The sequence below is a fragment of the Triticum dicoccoides genome, chromosome 6B (genome assembly GCF_002162155.2).
Source record: "Triticum dicoccoides isolate Atlit2015 ecotype Zavitan chromosome 6B, WEW_v2.0, whole genome shotgun sequence".
In the NCBI taxonomy this organism is placed as follows: domain Eukaryota; kingdom Viridiplantae; phylum Streptophyta; class Magnoliopsida; order Poales; family Poaceae; genus Triticum; species Triticum dicoccoides.
This window is the reverse complement of record NC_041391.1, coordinates 136,503,591-136,525,068: the sequence shown is the minus strand read 5'-3', so window position 1 is coordinate 136,525,068 and position 21,478 is coordinate 136,503,591. Positions and strand designations below refer to the sequence as shown.

Here is a 21,478-nt window from a genome sequence, read left to right as displayed (position 1 = left end):
ATATAACATTGATTTAAGCCTCCCCCAAGCTTGAGCGATGCTTTAAATTATATATATAATTGCGATCATGATGAACAAGATGCATAGGATAAAATTTCTGATGAAATTCCAATTTCAATCGTTTATAGTTCCATGATCCCGTATCATCACATAGCCTATACCATGTCGATGCATCTTCCTTCAAAGATAAAGGAAAGACCTTCTTTTTAACAACATCATCAGGTATACCTGCAAGCTTAAATAATCCACAAACTTCATCCACAAAGATTAGGTGTTCATCAGGATGCTTTGTTCCATCTCCTAAAAAAGGATTAGCTAGCAGTTTTTCTAACATACCCAAAGGAACTTCAAAGGGAACATTTTCAGTTGCAATAGGTTCAATAGGTTGAGGAGCAACTCTTTGCTCTACTGGTCGGGGTGAAGATACCCCAAACAAGGCCCTTAGAGGATTACTTTCCATAGTAACAAGTGACAATAAATTTCAGCACACTATATAGATTTTTCCTTACCAAATTCCACCTACCAAAGGCACTTCACTCCCTGGCAACGGCGCCAGAAAAGAGTCTTGATGACCCACAAATATAGGGGGTCTATCGTAGTCCTTTCGATAAGTAAGAGTGTCGAACCCAACGAGGAGCAGAAGGAAACGATAAGCGGTTTTCAGTAAGGTATTCTCTGCAAGCACTAAAATAAGTAGTAACAGATAGTTTTGTGATAAGATAATTTGTAACGAGCAACAAGTAACAAAAGTAAATAAAGTGCAGCAAGGTGGCCCAATCCTTTTTGTAGCAAAGGAAAAGCCTGGACAAACTCTTATATGAAGGAAGGCGCTCCCGAGGACACATGGGAATATCGTCAAGCTAGTTTTCATCACGTTCACATGATTCACGTTTGGTACTTTGATAATTTGATATATGGGTGGACCGTTGCTTGGGTGTTGTTCTTACTTGAACAAGCATCACACTTATGATTAACCTCTATTGCAAGCATCCACAACTACAGCAAAAGTATTAAGGTAAACCTAACCATAGCATGAAACATATGGATCCAAATCAGCCCCTTACGAAGCAACGCATAAACTAGGGTTTAAGCTTCTGTCACTCTAGCAACCCATCATCTACTTATTACTTCCCAATGCCTTCCTCTAGGCCCAAATAATGGTGAAGTGTTATGTAGTTGACGTTCACATAACACCACTAGAGGCTAGACAACATACATCTCATCAAAATATCGAACGAATACCAAATTCACATGACTACTAATAGCAAGACTTCTCCCATGTACTCAGGAACAAACATAACTACTCACAAAGCATATTCATGTTCATAATCAGAGGGGTATTAATATGCATAAAGGATCTGAACATATGATCTTCCACCGAATAAACCAACTAGCATCAACTACAAGGAGTAATCAACATTACTAGCAACCTACTAGTACCAATCCCGGACTTGGAGACAAGAATTGGATACAAGAGATGAACTAGGGTTTTGAGAGGAGATGGTGCTGGTGAAGATGTTGATGGAGATTGCCCTCTCCCGATGAGAGGAGCGTTGGTGATGACGATGGCGATGATTTCCCCCTCCCGGAGGGAAGTGTCCCCGGCAGAACAGCTCTGCCGGAGCCCTAGATTGGTTCCGCCAAGGTTCCGCCTCGTGGCGGCGGAGTCTCGTCCCGAAAGGTTGCTTATGATTTTTTTTCTCGATGAAAGACCTCATATAGTAGAAGATGGCAACCAGAGGGACAACAGGGGGCCCACGAGGCAGGGGGCGTGGCCTGGGGGTAGGGCGCGCCCCCACCCTCGTGGCCAGGTGGGTCCCCCTCTAATGTACTTCTTCCGCTCAATATTGTTTATTATTTCCAAAAATGACTTTCGTGGAGTTTGAGGACTTTTGGAGTTGTGCAGAATAGGTCTCTAATATTTGCTCCTTTTCCAGCCCAGAATTCCAGCTGCCGGCATTCTCCCTCCTTATGTAAACGCTGTAAAATAAGAGAGAATATGCATAAGTATTGTGACATAACGAGTAATAACATCCCATAATGCAATAAATATCCATGTAAAAGCATGATGCAAAATGTACGTATCATGAGGCAGGGGGCTTTCTCTCTCTCTCCTCTGCTTTTTCTTTCTTTTAGTTTTTCTTTTTATTTTCAGCAGCTTTTGCATTTTATTTTTGGCCAATAATGACTTTGCAAAATTATGCCATTGGCCAAAACAACTTCAAAGAATTAAAGTGCACTGCCACAAAAAGGTTGGGAGGCTTTTGGAATAGTTGCCGATTTTATATAAATTAAAAAGGGCATTTAATTTATTGCTTAGGTCACTGTTTTAAGTAGTTTAGGCCACTTAAACCCTTTGCAAAAATGTTGGTTCACCAATATATTAGTTGTGGAATATTTGGCACATGATGAACATTTTTGTTTTCATGTTTGAGAAATTTTGAATTTCACTTAGCATTTGAAATTGCATTCAAAGGGGAAGTTGAAAGAAACATGAGATAATAATGATCAGACACATGTTCAGCAAAAAGATTAACTTAACCCCAGGGGTTACTGTAGCATCATTACACCGAGGTGTTACAAGTGCTAATATGGAAACTCATGGTGATGACTTAGGCAACAGTAGTGATGTCCTCGTAGTATCATACATGTGATCAAGCAAAAGAGAAGTGTGGATGTTGGATTCAGCTAGCTCATTCCATGCGACACCCAACATGGAGTGGTTCTCTTCATACAAGTTTGGCAGTTTCGTTTGGCCTATGTGGGTGATGAAACAAGTTATTGTGTTGCTGGAGTAGGTGACATCAAAATCAAGATGTTTGATGAAGTTGTTCGGATGCTTCTAGGAGTCAGGCATGTGCCAGGGCTAAGGAGGAATCTAATTTTGTTTGGAGTTCTTCATGATGGTGGTATGGTATTCCATTGTGGTCGGGATAAGAAGACCATGAAAAACATGGAAGGTGAGGTGACCGTGAGGATGGGAGAGAATATGGCTTCACATCTTCACAAGTTCCAAGGGAGCACTATCGCAGGTGGAGTCATGGAGACTGTAGTTGCAAGAGTAGCAGCAGGGTCCCACAGAGGTGGCGGGTCTAGGCAGGCTCGTCGAGTAGCTCTACGTAAGATAGGAAGAAGACAACCCAAGTCCATAATACATGGAAGTTTGATGCATGGATGAATTCAAGGTGGTGGAGAATATTCGCTAAGATGAAGTTTCTTCTGTATGTGTATATTGTGTATGAATCGAGTTATGTTTAGACTTGGTGTTGTAGTAGGTAGGATACGTGTAGTGTTACTTGTAGTGTTGGAGTCGGATACGTTGTGCTCTTGGCCTCTTATACATGATGAGGCACCCCAAGTTGTAACCCATAACCACTAGATAGTGACAGGAACGGAGGGGAGCCGGTGGCATGTGTCGGCGTCCAGGGCGGCCAGTGTTACGATATCTTTGGGAGGAGCGCCCGTAATCATTGCCCTGGAGAGTAGGCGAGTTCGCCTAACCTCGTTAAAAATCTCGATGTTGTCATCATGTTGTGATAGCTTATTCCTCGTGGATCGGTCGTGTACCTCAGATTAATTCTAACACCCTGCTACCTCTGGAGCTCCTCGTGGGATGTATTCCTCCTCACGGCGGCCGCATCTCTCTGCCCCTCTAACTACCGGCAGACCCTCATCTGTCAGTCGACCGGGCTCGGCCTTCGCGCATTAGCCCGCCTTTGTCGCTCATAAAGTGCAACGACTGCGAACGGCTGGTGCTGCTCCGGGTCTCCACGACGCGGAGAACCACCCAAGATGGGTCTTCTACAAGTGTGAAAATGGCAAAGTAAGTGCAATATTTTGTGTATGTTCTTCATTTCAAGAAATTTGAGCTCGTTGTTGGCCTAATACTATGCAGAAAGGTTGCAACTTTTGGTATTGCAAAGAAGAATATATTGATTGATTAGGGGAGGTCAATTGGATGTTGATGTACTGGTTGTTAGAGCCACGATCACCGAGGACACAATGTCCAAGTTCTTTATGAGAAGGCAGAGAGAAACAAGTGCGCAGGCCAGAGATGTCAACGGAGAAGGGAAAAGGTGTTGGCAATGAACTTAAAGAGATGAAGAAAGTAATTATTGGACTTGAAGTAGTAGTTAAGGAAGTTGTGTTTCCGTTGAAGCGTGTAATTTTTTTGTCTTTCTGTTTGGATGAGTTCTCCCAGCGAGGAACTGGTGAACTATATGCCCAAAGTATTGTTTAATGACGTAGTTGAGTAGTGAAGCTTTTAGCTCAATGAACGCAAATGAATTTGTGTTAAAAGATTTGGGAAGTTAAGTTTTAAGGGCTCTGTTATGAACTTTTTTTACTCCTTATATTTGTTTACTCCAGTGAACAACAATATATATATATATATATATATATATATATATATATATATATATATATATATATATATATATATATATATAGGAAATATAGAGTGCGTTTGGTTGCCCATAGAATCAGAACAAGGCTTGATGTATGCATCATCGTTTTGGTGTTAAGCTGTTTGATTATCTGTGTATGCTATTGGGCCTACATCGCACGATTCTTAAAACACCTCTGGGTATGGCTCACTGGAAACTGCCAAATCGGCAGTTTCTAGCAAGCGAGACTCAAGAGATGCGAGGAAGCACACATGGGTGGCTCCATGAAAATGTGTTAGCTGTTAATCACCTTATCCCCTCGCCCCCTTCATCCGTCTCTCGTTGCCGCCCGTGCTCGCTGCCCGCGCGCGCACCAGCCGCCGCTGCCCCGCCCCCGTTCGCCGCCCCCACGCGCGCAACAGCCCTTGCTGCTGCCCCGCCCCCACTTGCCGTCGGCGCGCCCACGCGACTGCCGCCGCGCGCCCTGCCTGCACTCGCCGCCCCCCGCGCGCAACAGCCACCACTGCCCCGCCCACGCGTCAGCTGCCGCCGTTGCCCTATCCATGCGTCCGCGCTCGCTGCCCGTGCGCCCAACCGACAGCCGCCGCCGCCCCCGCCCGCCCACACGACAGCCGCCACCGCTGCCCGGCCCGCGTGCCCGCGCGCACAATAGCCCCTGTCGCTGCGCCGCCCCGCTTGCCATCGGCGCGCGCATGTGACTACCTCCTCCCGCACACGCGTGCAACAACCACCAGTGCCCCAACCACGCGTCAGCCGCCGGCGTTGCCCCACCGCGCGCGCCCACTCGCCGCCTGTGCACCACGCGCCCACGGGACAGCCGCACCACTCCCACCTGCCCGGCCGCGCACGCAATAGACATCGGTACCTCGTGAATCGTGGGCAATAGCCACCGCTACCCAGGCTTACAAGATGGCCCCGGCCATGGTACCAGCCAGGGAGCTGCTGGCCTTGCACTGCGTGGAGGGGCGGCCCGGCTTGCCTCGAGTAGGTGGCCTTCGTCGTCCAGTCCGTGGTCATCTCAACGGGCTGCAGATGCAGGTGGCCTCCACCTTGCACGAGCCACGAAGCTGTTGGGCTCGATCGATGAGGAAGGGAGGCGCGCTTCAGATCGCGCGGGTCGAGAAGGGCCCTCCCCATCATGGCGGCCCTCTCGACGGTCTGCACGGGCACGCGGAGGGCCAGGGCGGGGCGATGGTTGGACTCGCCGACGCACGCACGACGTGCAGCCGCTTCGCAGAGACGCACAGCTTGGCCGGGCGAGCCGGGCAACTGCTGCAGCTTCGGCGAGCGCGCGGAGGAGTCTGGCTGCTATAGCTCCAGCGAGTGCGTGGGCGAGCAAGTCTGCTGCAGCTCCAGGGTTCACTTCCTTGCCTGTTAAGTGTAGTTGTTAGCTACTAAGCACCATGCGTGTATGCAATCAAACACCGAGTGAAAATTGCTTCACGGTGACAAGAACATGCAGACAACCAAACTATTTGTCAACATCGTTTTTGCCTTATTTTCTCTTAACCAGGCCCTGGTCAGCCTGACTCATTTTTGTCCTCTGTACCTGCACTATTTACCGGAGACAACCAAACGGCCCATAAAAAAGAGAGCAAGAGCATAAACATCATGAGAATCTTAAAATATCTAAATACCAATTTTTTTTTCAAAATATCCAACAGAATTACATGATGCATGCTTGTACGAACACCACCCAATCCCATGTGGGAGTAAAATGATTGGTGCACCCACCCAGCAAATGGAATCCCAGTCGCGCCAAGCTCCAAATCGAATCTAAAATTCCCCAATCCCACACCTCCCTCCACCGTCCTCCCGCCACTAGACGCTCCCGTGGTTGGTCGTCACCGGCGCGTGCTCGGACTCACCGCCGCTGCAAGAAGAAGCGAGCGACACCACCCAGTCTAGTGTCTCCTCCGTCCGTCCTCCTCCCACCACCCACCAGGACGGTGACAATGTCACGCCTTCAGGTCCGCTCTTTCTCCAACTCTGTTTCTTCACACGCCAACGAGCTGCTGGACAAACTCCAAGGCCATCTGCACTCCAGGACGCTCAGGCCAGACCTCGTGCACCAACTGTTCGACGAAATGCTGCGCCAACCAGTCCCAGTATCAGTACGTGCACTCAACGGCTTATTTGCTGCCCTTGCGCGTGCGCCGTCCTCCACCATCTGCACCGATGCCCCTGCCCTCGCCATTGATCTCTTCAACCGCATGGCCCGAGCAGGCCGTCGCCAGGTGCCAGCACCCACCATTCACACCTACAGCATACTAATTGAGTGTTGCCAGCGAGCATGCCGCCCAGACCTAGGGCTTGCCTTCTTCGGCCGCCTACTCAAGACAGGCATCAAGACGAATGCCATTACCTACAGCAGCTTACTCAAGTGCCTCTGTGACATGAAGCGCACGGAGGAGGCTTTGGGCGTGCTGCTCCACAGGATGCCCGACGACCTGCCTAATGCCATCTCCTACTCAGTAATTCTCAAGAGTTTCTGCGACAGTGGTAGGAGCCAGCTTGTGCTTGACTTGCTCCGGATGATGGCCGAAAAAGGATCTGACCACTCTCCCAGCGTGGTGTCATACAGCTTGGTAATCGATGGCTTCTTTAAGGAGGGTGAAATAAGCAAAGCATGCAATCTGCTCCATGAAATGATGCAGCAGGGGGTTGTGCCCGATGTGGTGACGTATAACTCCTTTATCGATGCGCTATGCAAAGCAAGAGCAATGGAAAAGGCAGAGGTAGTTCTTCGATCAATGGTTCATAATGGTGTCCAACCAAATGCTGTCACATATAGTAGCTTGATCCAAGGATATTCAACTTTGGGCCAGTTGAAAGAAGTCGCTAGGCTGTTGAAAGCAATGAGAAGCCAAGGCAGTATGCCAGACGTTGTTATTTGCAGCTCAGTCATGGACTACCTTTGCAAGCATGGAAGAATCAAAGATGCCGAGGAAATATTTTACTCCATGGCCGTGAATGGCCGAAAACCAGATATAGTCTCATACACTATTATGCTCCACGGGTACGCTATAGAAGGATCCCTTGTTAAAATGATTGATCTCTGTGAGCTGATGGCAAGAGATGGAGTTGTACCCGACCTCCGTTGTTTCAACATACTGATTAATGCATATGCTAAGTATGGCATGATGGATGTGGCCATGCTTTTCCTTGAAGACATGTTGAAGCAGGGTGTGAAGCCTAATGAATTCACTTATTTAACTGTGATATCTGCATTTTGCAAGATGGGCAGGATGGATGATGCGATGGAAAAATTCAGTGAGATGATTGATATGGGAGTACCAGTTGACACCGAAGTTTACCTGTGCATGGTTGAGGGTTATTTTAATCATGGTGATTCCATGAAAGCCGAGAAATTTATTACCAAAATGAAGAACAGGGATATTCATCATAAGCTGCGGAAAGGTAATTGATGAACACGACATCTTTGACTTGGTTACCCATACTGGTGAGAGGTCTGATCCTACTGCATTCACTAAAATTATCAATGGATATTGCTTATCGCCAAGATGGAGAAAGCATTCAGGGTACTTGATGCTATGATATCAGTTGGCGTGAGGGCTGTTGTTATTACACAGCACTTAACTGACCATGGTTATGCTCTCATCTTCTTGGTATGCTCTAGATGTGTTGTTATCCTGATTGCTCCAGCGTGAACTAGAATTAGAGAAGTGTGAATTAAGCCTTATGGTTGTTAGTTGCTGTTTATCGGTAGTTGGATATATTGCCTAGTTCGAATTTCCTCAAGGCACTGCAGTATTTAGGGTGGATAGTGACCTGGCTGATTAGGTGTTGCATGCATAATTCCCTGTGTCTATGTCTTATGTATACTTCATATATCATGGATGAAAAGGGCATTTTGTAGGCCTTGCATGTTTGTGTCATTCCAAAAATGACCTATTGATAAGTTACAGTTGAGAGTTATTGCTGTCTTTCGGGGAGTAAGAGAACAGAAGAATTTCACTTCTCTGCTATAAATGATTTCTAAAGTCCAAACACTACAATTGGCCATTGATCATGAAGCTTTAGTATTTGCGCCAAATGGTTACTATGATGATATTATTAGCTGAGTTCTTCTTCCTGGCAGCACCTTGCTGTGATGATGATACTGTATTAGCCATTATGCTTATGCCTATATGTATCATTTCAGTTCAAGTTTGGCATACTTGACTCATATGTTTTACACTCGCTGTTAAAAAACCCTGATCTGTGTTTGAGCAATGAAGACATCATGGTGTGGGTGTGGCAATTATTTGCACTGCTGCTGCCTCTGCAATGGCTTTGAACTCCATGTCAGCTCTTGGATAGTATGTGGGTTGTCCTCTGTGTGAAGTGCCTCTCCTTCCTTGCAAGAGCGCTCTTGACAACAAGCTTTGCGCAGCAGAAGAGGTTCCTCATTTCGCAGGCCTCGGTCCCCACCGTGCTTGGCTTCCAACCCCTCCTGAATAAAAATTCTTCCCACTCTGATTCTAGATCACCAATCTTCCATTCTGCATCCTTCAGCTGCTTCTTTGACCGCACTATACCGACATACTCTCACATTATGGATTGCAGCTCCATCCCGGTCTTCTTTGTCCTCTAATTGATATCAGGCCGCTCGCTGTGCCTAATGAAGATACTGGGCAATGACAATTTCTCCGCGATGAGATGAAATATCTAGAGTGGCCCATGAGATGGAGATATCTAGTCTGACAGTTGTTCATGCCCATGAGGTCATAACAGACTGTTGCTGAAGAATCAGATAAGATCTCAGCAGTGGCCCAAAACCTACCTACAAGTTTACAAATAGCTAATGACTATCAGCAAGTACTGTACCACATTTCCTACAATTTTTTTTAAGAAAATGATGTAGAAGCATAGGTGGAGAACTGCGGTCGACGCGTTTCTTGTGAACTTGTATGATTTATTAAAAGAACGGAAAAACAGGGGAGAAGAAAAAGAAGTTTTGACTGACAAGATTGATGATAATCTGTCAAGAGATTCTAATCTCATTCTTGCTTCCATGTCATTTTGGGCTAATTAGTACCCCAGTATTCTTTATTCTTTTCTAGGGACAATTTGGTACCATGTGTGCTTCAAATCTTTGGCACACATTCTTTGTGTAATAATTTTTTGAAGGACCATTCTTTGTGTAATAATGGAAGATTAACTCCTGGCATCTGCTTACAGGGATCTTTGGTGTGCCTCTCTGCCTCGTCCCTTCCGAGCAAACAAAAGAGCTACTCCATCATCTGCTTACAGGGGTCTCTGAGCAATGAGTTGCTTGCAAGACTATTTAGCACCGTGCAATTCAGTGCAAGCCTTTCACACTCGTCCGCCTTGCGGCCCAGACCGAATACCGCTGGACATGCAATGAGGCGCAGGATGCACCACATCAACCTCGTTAGGCAGTTCGGGTTTTGCTTCGACTCGCCTCCATGCGCGCGCTGGTGTACGAGTTCATGCAGCACGACACGCTCGACGCCTACCTCTTCAACCACGCCAACATGGGCATGACCACGGTCACCACCGGCGTATCGCAGGTCCTCAGGTACCTCCACCAGGAGTGCCAGCAGAAGATCATCCACTACGACAGCAAGGGCGGCAACGTCCTTCTCGGTGGAACCCTCACGCCCAAGGTAGCCGACTCCAGGCTCACGCGACTTGTGGACCACGCAGACATGCATGTCTCGGTGTCTGGCGTGCGCGGTACACCTGACAATGCGGTGCCAAAGACGTGGATGCGTTTTGGTGTGACGGAGAAGCGCAACGTTTATAGCTTTGGCATGTTGCTGCTCGTGCCCGTCGGTCGACGGAGGAACTTCGACGAGGCCGCGCCCGAGAGCCAGCAATGGTCCCCTAAGCTGGCATGGACCAAGTACGAAAGTGGCCGACAAGTGGAGCTTATGACGCCGAGCTGCCATGGCATGGATGCAGTGGATGACCTGCAGTGGCAGCTGTGTAGGGGGCTGGCGGGGAGGATGTGCAAGGTGGTGTTCTGGTGCGTGCAACGGCAATCGAAGGCGAAGCCGCCTATGGGCGCGGTGGTGAAGATGCTGGAGGGAGAGATGTACATTGCTTTGCCGGCGAACCCGCTGTTCCGGCATCTTATGGTCGATGTGCCGGCAGAAAATCTTTGGATGACAATGACGAGCAGCGTAAACACAACATCAGCGTTGGAAAATGATACTAGGAGTATTTCTCAAGGTGGCAACGAGATCACCTCGCTTTGATGATCAGCAGATCATTCAATCCTGAAATGAAGGTTGTCTTCTTTCTTACTCCCTTCACTCCGAGGTTTACGATTGGCAGGAGTTACAGATGAAAGCAGCCGGGACTATACGGTTATGTCTATCGGGCTAGGTCATTTATCATGTGATGGACGAGAATTCATTGAAGAAGATAAGATCTGAGACAATCCAAAAGGTCAATTTATGTCTAAAACTGCGACGACCAAGGTGTATTTGAAGCAAAAATTGTATGGGATGAAGATGCGGGAGGGGTCAGATCTTGTAGAGTGTGTTAAACCCTATAATCAAGTCGTGACAGATCTAACATGCTTGGGTGCGACCATTCCTGATGAGGATTGGGCAATTCTTCTTCTTTGTTCGTTGCCATAGTCCTATGAGCATTTAATCACTACTTTGACACACGGCAAGGAAACCATGAAGAATGCGTTGCGGCATTGCTATCTTATGATATGAGAAAGAAGAACACGGTGGAAGTCTTTCGTGGTGAAGGTTTGTTAGTCAAGGATGAGGAGCAGAGGAAGGAAAGAATAAGAAAAAGAAGGTACAATGTCACAAGTGTAAGCAGTAGGGACATATGAGAAAGGACTGTCCAAATCTCAATGACGGATCAAGTGCTAATATGGCAACTCATGGTGATGACTTAGGCAACAGTAGTGATGTCCTCGTTGTATCATACTCCCTCCGTCCTAAAATTCTTGTCTTAGGTTTGTCTAGATACGGATGTATCTAACACTAGAACGTGACTAGATAAATCTATATCTAGACAAATTTAAGACAAGAATATCGGGACGGAGGGAGTACATGTGATCAATCAAAAGAGAAGTGTCGATGTTGGATTCAGCTAGCTCTTTCCATGGGACACCCAACATGGAGTGGTTCTCTTCATACAAGTTTGACAGTTTTGTTTGGCCTATGTGGGTGATGACACAAGGTATCGTGTTGCTGGAGTAGGTGACATCAAAATCAAGATGTTTGACGAAGTTGTTCGGATGCTTCGAGGAGTCAGGCATGTGCCCAGCCTAAGGAGGAATCTAATTTTGTTTGGAGTTCTTCATGATGGTGGTATGGTATTCCGTTGTGGCCGGGATAACAAGACCATGAAAATCATGGAAGGTGAGGTGACCATGATGATGGGAGAGAAGATGGCTTCACATCTTTACAAGTTCCAAGGGAGCACTATCGCAGGTGGAGTCATGGAGACTATAGTTGCAAGAGTAGCAGCAGGGTCCCACAGAGGTGGCGGGTCTGGGCAGGCTCGTCGAGTAGCTCTACGTAAGATAGGAAGAAGACAACCCAAGTCCATAGTACATGGAAGTTTGATGCATGGATGAATTCAAGGTGGTGGAGAATATCTGCTAAGATGGAGTTTCTTCTGTATGTGTATATTGTGTATGAATCGGGTTATGACTTGGTGTTGTGATGGGTAGGATATGTGTAGTGTTACTTGTAGTGTTGGATGCTCTTGGCCTCTTATATATGATGAGGCACCCCAAGTTGTAACCCATAACCACTAGATAGTGACAGGAATGGAGGGGAGCCGGTGGCATGTGTCGGCGTCCAGGGCGGCCAGTGTTACGATATCTCTGGGAGGAGCGCCCATAATCATTGCCCTGGAGAGGAGGCGAGTTCTCCTAACCTCGTTAACAAATCTCAGTGTCGTCGTCGTGTTGTGATAGCTTATTCCTCGTGGATCAGTCGTGTACCTCAGATTAATTCTAACACCCTGCTGCCTCCGGAGCTCCTTGTGGGATGTCTTCCTCCTCTCGGCGGTCGCATCTCTCTGCCCCTCTAACTACTGGCAGACCCTCATTTGTCAGTCGACCGGGCTCGGCCTTCGTGCATTAGCCTGCCTTTGTCGCTCATAAAGTGCAACGACTGCTAACGGCTGGTGCTGCTCCGGGTATCCATGACGCGGAGAACCAGCCTAGATGGGTCTTCTACAAGTGTGAAAAGGGCAAAGTAAGTGCAATATTTTGTGAATGTTCTTCATTTCAAGTAATTTGAGCTCGTTGTTGGCCTAATACTATGCAGAAAGGTTGCAACTTTTGGTATTGCAAAGAAGAACATATTGATTGATTAGGGGAGGTCAATTGGATGATGATGTACTGGTTGTTAGAGCCGCGATCACCGAGGACACAATGTCCAAGTTCTTTATGAGAAGGCAGAGACGAAACAAGTGCGCAGGCCAGAGATGTCAACGGAGAAGGGAAAAGGTGTTGGCAATGAACTTAAAGAGATGAAGAAAGTAATTATTGGACTTGAAGTGGTAGTCAAGGAAGTTGTGTTTCCATTGAAGCATGTAAATTTTTTGTCTTTCTGTTTGGATGAGTTCTCCCAATGAGGAACTGGTGAACTATATGCCCAAAGTACTGTTTAATGACGTTATTGAGTAGTGAAGCTTTTAGCTCAATGAACGCAAATGAATTTGTGTTAAAAGATTTGGGAAGTTAAGTTTTAAGTGCTCCACTAGTAGAAAAGGGGGCTTTCGTTCAGGCCTGGCCAGTCCATTAGTCCCGGTTCTTATACGAACCGGGACCAATGGGTGCATTCGTCCCGGTTTGTGAGCCCAGGTGGCCGGCCGGGGCCTCGTGGGCTTTGGTCCCGGTTCGTCTGGACCCATTTGTCCCGGTTCTAGGCACGAACTGGGACCAATGGGCCGCGCTCCTGGCCCACATCCATTGGTCCCGATTCCAGCCACGAATCGGGACAAATGATTGGCCTATATATAGCCCATCGCCGGCAAGAAGAGCACTACACACTGCTCTGTTTTTTGCTGGCCGGCGAGGGAGAACATTTGGGTGCTCTAGCTCACCTCCTATGCACATGAGGTGTTCGATGAAATGTCCGAGCCACACCAGTTAATATTTCTTCTCTCGAAACTCGACCTCCGAGCTCCATTTTCCCCAAGATTTGTCTAGGTTGAGCGGCCCGTCACGTCCCGTCCCCGTCTTCACCGCCGTCGATCGCCCGCGCCGATCTCGTCGCCGACACCACCGTGGTGAGCCTCTTTTTCTTATCTTCTTTCTGAAAGAAAAAAATTCTTACTTGAGATAGATACTTGTTTAATTTTCTTACTTTTATTATTCCTTGTTATTATATAGTGCCATGGTTCTGGTATCCGCCCCCGTCGTCCCTCGTCCTGTCTATGATTCAGATGTGATATATATTATCTTTTTATAACTATTTAGTTCATTTATTGTTTATGACAATTATGCCGACCAACGTGACATAGATTTTATTTATGTAGGAGGTTGTTGAACCGGAAATTCCAACCGACCCTATTGTCGAGAGGTTAAATTTAGTTGAAGAAGAAAACAATTACTTGAAGGAAAAAATAAAAAAATTGAGGAGGAGAAGATGATATTGGAGTTGCATGTTGCGGATGTCGTCGATGATCACAAGATCAAGATGGATGCAATGCGGTTGAAGATTGGAAAGATTAGAAAATATGCCATTCATACCGAGTCTTGGTATCATTATGCCGTTGGATCAATTGTTACCTTAGTTGTGATTATGATCGCATTTGTTGTTGCATTGAAAGGTTTTACATAGTTTCAATGTATGGTTTAACTAGATGCTCTGGAGAGCTATATGTTGTTCAATTTGAACTATGTTTGTGCTTTGGTTTTAATGTGATGATGAACTACTATTAATTTGGTCACTTATCTATCCATGTTCATTTGTAGTGCTTTTCAATTTCAGGGTCTTATAGCTGGAAAAAATCAGTAAATGCATGAAAAATAACAAATGAAGTCAGAAATGGTTGAAAATTGATGATGTGGCTTTTAATGGTGCATTTTGAACACAGAAAAAGTATGGAGTTCAAATAAGTTCAAAAAATAAAATCCCTTTGTAACAGACGAGTTTCCGTATGAAACCTTGATACTCCGAAAGAGATTGTCCGTTTTGTACACGAAGTGCATCCAGTTTTTGCCGTAAGCCTCTCTACTTTCTTGCACATGCTATGTGGGTGAAATGATGATACCATGCCAACTTTCAACCTTTTCAGAGTTCATTTGTAGTGCTTTTCAATTTCAGGGTCTTATAGCTGAAAAAATTCAGTAAATGCATGAAAAATAACAAATGAAGTCAGAAAGGGTTGAAAATTGATGATGTGTCTTTGAATGGTGCATTTTGAACATAGAAAAACTATGGAGTTCAAATAAGTTCAAAAAATGAAATCCTTTTGTAACAGACGAGTTTCCGTATGAAACCCTGATACTTCGAAAGAGATTGTCCATTTTGTACACGAAGTGCATCCAGTTTTTGCCGTAAGCCTCTCTACTTTCTTGCACATGCTATGTGGGTGAAATGATGATACCATGCCAACTTTCAACCTTTTCAGAGTTCATTTGTAGTGCTTTTCAATTTCAGGGTCTTATAGCTAAAAAAGTCAGTAAATGCATGAAAAATAACAAATGAAGTCAGAAAGGGTTGAAAATTGATGATGTGGCTTTGAATGGTGCATCTTGAACATAGAAAAACTATGGAGTTCAAATAAGTTCAAAAAAAATGAAATCCTTTTGTAACAGACGAGTTTCCGTATGAAACCCTGATACTTCGAAAGAGATTGTCCGTTTTGTACACGAAGTGCATCCAGTTTTTGCCGTAATACTCTCTACTTTCTTGCACATGCTATGTGGGTGAAATGATGATACCATGCCAACTTTTAACCTTTTCAGAGTTCATTTGAAATGCTTTTCAATTTCAGGGACTTATAGCACGAAATAATCAATAAATGCATAAAAATTTAATAGAAAAAAGAATTATCATAAAATAAAATAAATAAGTAATTTGAAACAAAATAATATAAATATTAATAAAATATATAAGTAGAAACAAAATAAAATAAAATAAAATAAACTTTAATAACATAAATAAAATTTATGAAACTAAAATTATCAAAGTATTTTCCGTTCAAAACATTATAAGCAACCTCTAAAATTTATGAAACTAAAATTATATAAAATTGATGCAACTAAAATTATCAAAGTATTTTCTCTTCAAAATCATTAAAATCAAAAAGAATTTTCATAAAGAACTTTGTTTGTTAGAAACTTTAATAGCAAAAAGAATTATCATAAAATAAAATAAATAAGTAATTAGAAACAAAATAAAATAAAATAAATAAGTAAGTAGAAACAAAACAAAAAAACTAGGAAAAAATAAAAAAATTGCCACCTACTGGGCCACCACGGCCTGAATACGACTAGAAACCCATCCATGGGCCAGGATTCAGGCCCGCAGAAGGCCTAGTAGGCCCATCAGGCATAGCAGTCACAATTAGGCATGTAAGCCTGCAATGGAGAGGAGCTCGAGAGGGGTGCGGTAGTGGGGCTTATAAACCACTGTGCGCCCCTCTCAACTAGCGAGGTGGGACTAAACTTTCGGCGCGGGCGCAGCAGCACAAGGCCTTTGGTCCCGGTTGGTGGCACCAACCGGTACTAAAGGGGTGCATTGGTACCGGTTCGTGGCACCAACCGGGACCAATGCCCCCCCTTTAGTCCCAGTTGGTGCCACCAACCGGGACCAAAGGCCGCCGCTTCCCGCCCTTTGGGATACTGAAAAGAGGCATTTTGTCCCGGTTGGTGGCACCAACCGGGAGTAAAGGTCGCATTCGTCCCGGTTGCTGTATCGAACCGGGACCAATGCCCTGGGTATATAAGAAAGCACTTAGCAGTTTCGACCAAATCCATCACTTCTTCCCCCGACGCCCCTGCTCCTCCTCGCCATCACCGCCCGACGCCCCTGCTCCACCTTGCCGTCGCCGCCGCCACCGACGCCGTCAGGCTGCTCGACGTCACCGTCACCACCGCCATCGACGCCGTCAGGCTGCTCAACGTCGCCGCCGCCGCCGGTGACGCCCTCTGCCCCGACGACGGCGTCGACCCTCGCGCCCCTGCCGGCCCTGACGCGCCGCCCACCGTGCCCTGCCGCCCCCTGTGAGCACCAGCCTGCTCCCGCGCCCCTCCCCTGTCCCGCGCCCCTGTGCCCCTGCGCTGCCCCGCCGGCGCTGGCGCCGGCCCCTCCGCCGTGCGCCTCCGCCCCTGCCGGGTGCTAGCTATTAGATTTTTGGATTTTATTTAGATATTTTTAGATGCTATTTTTAGATGTTTTTACATGTTTTTTAGATTATTTTAGTTTATATTTAGTTTAGTTTTAAGATTAGGAAAATTTCAGATGTATAGTTATATTTATTTAGATGTATAGTTAATTTAGATATTGTAATTTGTTCATAAAAATTGTGCACTTTTGTATAGAAACTTTATTTTTTTTCATATGTACGAAAATGTAGAATGAAAATGAAAACAAACATATAAGAAAAACAAAGAAAAAAAATGAAGGACCCGCGGTGAAGCAAGTCTTTTTTAAGGTAGTTCTTTGTTAAAGTGAGGGGGGACGTCCGGAGCACCCCCCGGCCCTCTCGCTTGACCAAAACTCTCGAGGACACCAAAACCCTAGAAAAAAACAATGTCGGTCTCCTACCCCCTCCCGCCGCGCCCCTACCCGATCGACAAACTCTCTTGAGGCCACCCAAATTTACCAAGTTAAAAGAGCATTGTCGTCGAGGCCACCCCGAACCCTTGAAGCATTGTTGAGGCCACCCCAAACCCTTGAAGAATTGCCCAGGCCACCCCAAACCTTAGAGAAGCGTCGAGGCCAAGCCACTAATATGATTCCTTATTGTGCTTAGCTAGCTAGTTCAACGTTTGCCACTAATATATCCATCTGTCATGTTTGAATAATAATTGCCATGTTGTAAATATTTGCAGAAATATGGATCTGCACCCCCGAGACGAAGCAAAAGAAGCGGTGTTGGGGGAGATAATCGCACACAGAAGTGATGCCGTCTTGTCGTTTCTCAATGACACATGCACCGATGGTCTGGAAAGACAGGATGAAGAAGCAGGCTACGACGATGATCAAACAATGGAGGAGGAAGGACACCATGATGACGGCTCCGGTGACTGAATGGAGGGGGAAGGACACCATGATGACGGCTCCGGTGACCGAATGGAGGGGGAAGGACACCATGATGACGGCTCCGGTGACCGAATGGAGGGGAAGGACACCGTGATGACGGCTCCGGTGACCGAACGGAGTCCGGCCAGGTATATATACATATATATATATATATTAATTAAGCATGTGCTGACTATAGCTAATTGATGCATTAATTGTTTTTTGTATGTACACATATTAACTCTCTTCTTTTTCTTCTTTTCTAGCCCTCCGGATCGAGCAACACTTCGGTAACGAGACGAGGCCTGAAGAGAAAGTTGCGCGCGGATGAAAGGTACACGATCATCGAAATTGATCGCGCTGCCAACCGATTGAACCCCTACGGACCAAGCAAAATTTAGTGCTTAGTGCAGGGTTCTAGTTAGGGACATGATCCCGATCAGCATCGAGCAATGGTTGAAGCCTAAGGACAAAGACTCTTAGGTGTCTTATGTCAGCGATAGGCAGAAAGCTGATCTTTGGACCATGTTGCAGGAAAATTTCACCTTCCCGCCAGAGGAGGATCCGGAGAATCCAGTTAAAAAGCCAATGATCAAGGCTTATGCTCTTAAGAAGATGGCTGAGCTATTCAGGAGGTGGAAGAATGAGCTGAAATCATCGTTTGTCGACCAAGACAAGACTCTAGAATTCATCGGCCGATTTGAGAAGATCAAAGATCAGTGGCCCGCATTTGTCACCAAAAAGAAATCTGAGAGAGCAGCGAAGATGTCAGCGACAAGCAAGAAAAATGCTGCAAAGAAGAATCATCACCATTGCATGGGGTCAGGTGGCTACCCGAAAGCCCGATCGTTGTGGGACAAGGCTGAGAATGACCTCATTAATAAAGGGATCAAACCAAAGACGTGACGCTGGCCAGACCGTTGCAGGACTTGGTTCTTCCGGGTTGGGGGAAAATTGGACCCTGTAACAGGGAAGTGCGTTTGGACCAACGAGCAGCTGAACACACCCATCGAGAAGCTTCAGGAGTATATAAAAAAGGCGCAGCAAGGGACGTTTGTTCCGGATAGAGAGAACGACGAGCTCACAGAGGCCCTCGGGAATCCTGAGCACCCCGGACGGACACGAGGCATGCCAGGCTCCCTTTCGTCGAAGGCTGGATTTCCCGACGCAGGCGGTTACAAACGCCGGGAGAGGAAGAAGAAAAAGGAGTTGACCCAACTACAGGCGCTGCATGCAAGGGTACAAGTGCTAGAGGAATGAGACGCAGTTCGCAGCACACGACCTGCCGAAGCTACACCCGAAGCTACCCCGCCATCTCAACGGAGAAGCAGCGTGGCTTCCACAGAGCTGCTTCAGGAGCCTGTCTTCACGACTCCTGCTAGCTACCCCGTGGATGCTATCACAAAGTCTCAGCATTGCCACCTTATGACGCAGTGGATGGAATTGAAAGTCAAGGCGGTTGTTGGCTTTGTTGCACCTCTTGAACCTGGCGCAACTTTTCACTGTTAGCCAATTCTAGAAGGATATGCTAGGGTGATGGTGGATGAAATCACAAAAGGATTTGAGGACCTCCATGTTGACCACCCTACGGGTGACGGAGAGACTCGGCTGGGTTCTTGTCTGAAGACTCCATGCCTATGGAGAAAGGAGCTCATCAACCTTCCGAACTGGACGCCTCTGCCTCCTCCTCCTCCTCCGGCGAGTCAGGCCACTCTGCCTCCTCCACTGCCTCCTCCTCCGGCGAGTGACGATCGGGGCACTTAGCCTCCTTCTCTGGCATGTGGCGGCACTCCGCCTCCTTCTTCGCCTGCGCCGGCGCGCCCAAACAGCCACCAGCCTCCTCCTTCTCTACCTCACCAGCAAGGGCGGAAGAGACCCGCCGCCGCCCCGGCTGCTCCGGCGTGTCGTAGTCCTTCTCCTCTGCCTCGTAAGCAAGCACGAAAGAAGATAGCCGCAGCCGCTCCGTCTGCTCCGGTGTCTAGCAGTACAGCCAGAGGCGGGAGGTAATACATATACGGTCCACCTCTCAAGCCTCTAGAGAAGTTACCGTAGGAGATGACCGTGGAAGAAAACAAGAAGATCGTGCAAAAAGAAGTCAAGGACTTCTTTGAAGGGGCAAAAGCAAAGAGACATCCACCTCCGAAGGAGAAGGTAGATCCGGTGAAAGCAAAGCGCACTATCGATGCCCTGAGGAAACCACCAAAGTCCCCGCCGAAAACCAACTATGAGCGCGTTACTGAAAAGGTATATCTCGAAGCGGAGTGGTCGGGAAGTACTGTCAGTGATCAAAGGTTAAAAGAACGACGAGCGGCTAGGAAAATATTGCCCAGCTCGGCGAACAAGCGAACCAATCATGCCCCTCGCTCAATGTGTCTAGCGACATCGTTGCTAATGATCCGGGGATGGTGCCCGGTTATAACAATCTTGGAGATTACCTGCCCGACGATGTACATTATGATTTCTCGGAGGTGGACGAACATAGATACGAGTACGGGAAGCCACTCGTCAAAGATGAAAAATCTCTAACAACGATGATTCGAAGATTCCATGATTTGAAGGAAATATGCCCTAGAGGCAATAATAAAGTTATTATTTATTTCCTTATATCATGATAAATGTTTATTATTCATGCTAGAATTGTATTAACCGGAAACATAATACTTGTGTGAATACATAGACAAACAGAGTGTCACTAGTATGCCTCTACTTGACTAGCTCGTTGATCAAAGATGGTTATGTTTCCTAGCCATTGACATGAGTTGTCATTTGATTAACGGGATCACATCATTAGGAGAATGATGTGATTGACTTGACCCATTCCGTCATCTTAGCACTCGATCGTTTAGTATGTTGATATTGCTTTCTTCATGACTTGTACATGTTCCTATGACTATGAGATTATGCAACTCCCGTTTACCAGAGGAACACTTTGTGTGCTACCAAACGTCACAGCGTAACTGGGTGATTATAAAGGTGCTCTACAGGTGTCTTCGAAGGTACTTGTTGGGTTGGCGTATTTGGAGATTAGGATTTGTCACTCCGATTATCGGAGAGGTATCTCTGGGCCCACTCGGTAATGCACATCACTTAAGCCTTGCAAGCATTGCAACTAATGAGTTAGTTGCGGGATGATGTATTACAGAATGAGTAAAGAGACTTGCCGGTAACGAGATTGAACTAGGTATTGAGATATCGACGATCGAATCTCGGGCAAGTAACATACCGATGACAAAGGGAACAACGTATGTTGTTATGCGGTCTGACCGATAAAGATCTTCGTAGAATATGTGGGAGACAATATGAGCATCCAGGTTCTGCTATTGGTTATTGACCAGAGACGAGTCTCGGTCGTGTCTGCATAGTTATCGAACCCGTACACTACAAAAAAGACACATCCGTGACATTTTGGGCCGAACGAAACTTTTTTCTGTCATACATATGACACTTCTATGACGATAATTGTGACAAAACCTGATATCATCATAGATGTGGTGGGCTCCTACTTCTATGACAAAAAATCATGAAAGAAAATGGGCTTTTCGTCTTGGGCGGGCCGGAGACGCAGCTGCATGACATTCTTTGGGCCGTCCATGACGGAAAAAACCGTGGTAGAAGCGAGGGGAGGAAATTTTCGGGGAGTTGCCGGTTACGGTGGGAGGTCGGGGGCCGAGCGATGCGCGTTTATCTCGTACATGTACGCGCGTGTGTGTGAGGCGTTGGCTCTAACTGAACCCGAGCGAGGCGTTGGGCTCTAACTGAACCTGAGCGATTGCACTGCAGGCTACACGTTACTGAACACGAGCGATCGATCGATGGCTGTTAACTGAAGCCGATCGATGCTGCCTTTGGGATGAACAGTGAGCA

General features: G+C 46.5%; 1 protein-coding gene across 1 annotated transcript; it reads left to right on the top strand.

Moving 5' to 3' along the window:
• Positions 1 to 6,209: 6,209 nt before the first annotated feature.
• Positions 6,210 to 9,710, top strand: LOC119326450 (protein Rf1, mitochondrial-like). The gene is made up of 2 exons (XM_037600094.1): positions 6,210 to 7,826; positions 9,591 to 9,710. Exons 1-2 carry the CDS (start codon positions 6,362 to 6,364, stop codon positions 9,677 to 9,679), a joined length of 1,554 nt encoding a protein of 517 aa, XP_037455991.1. The 5' UTR covers positions 6,210 to 6,361; the 3' UTR covers positions 9,680 to 9,710.
• Positions 9,711 to 21,478: the final 11,768 nt, after the last annotated feature.

Excerpts from the sequence above, each read along its gene's own strand:
- LOC119326450 (XM_037600094.1), top strand. The coding sequence starts at position 6,362 with ATGTCACGCCTTCAGGTCCGCTCTTTCTCCAACTCTGTTTCTTCACAC. Across the intron at positions 7,827-9,590 it reads TCATCATAAGCTGCGGAAAG|GGATCTTTGGTGTGCCTCTC; the intron begins GTAATTGATGAA and ends ATCTGCTTACAG.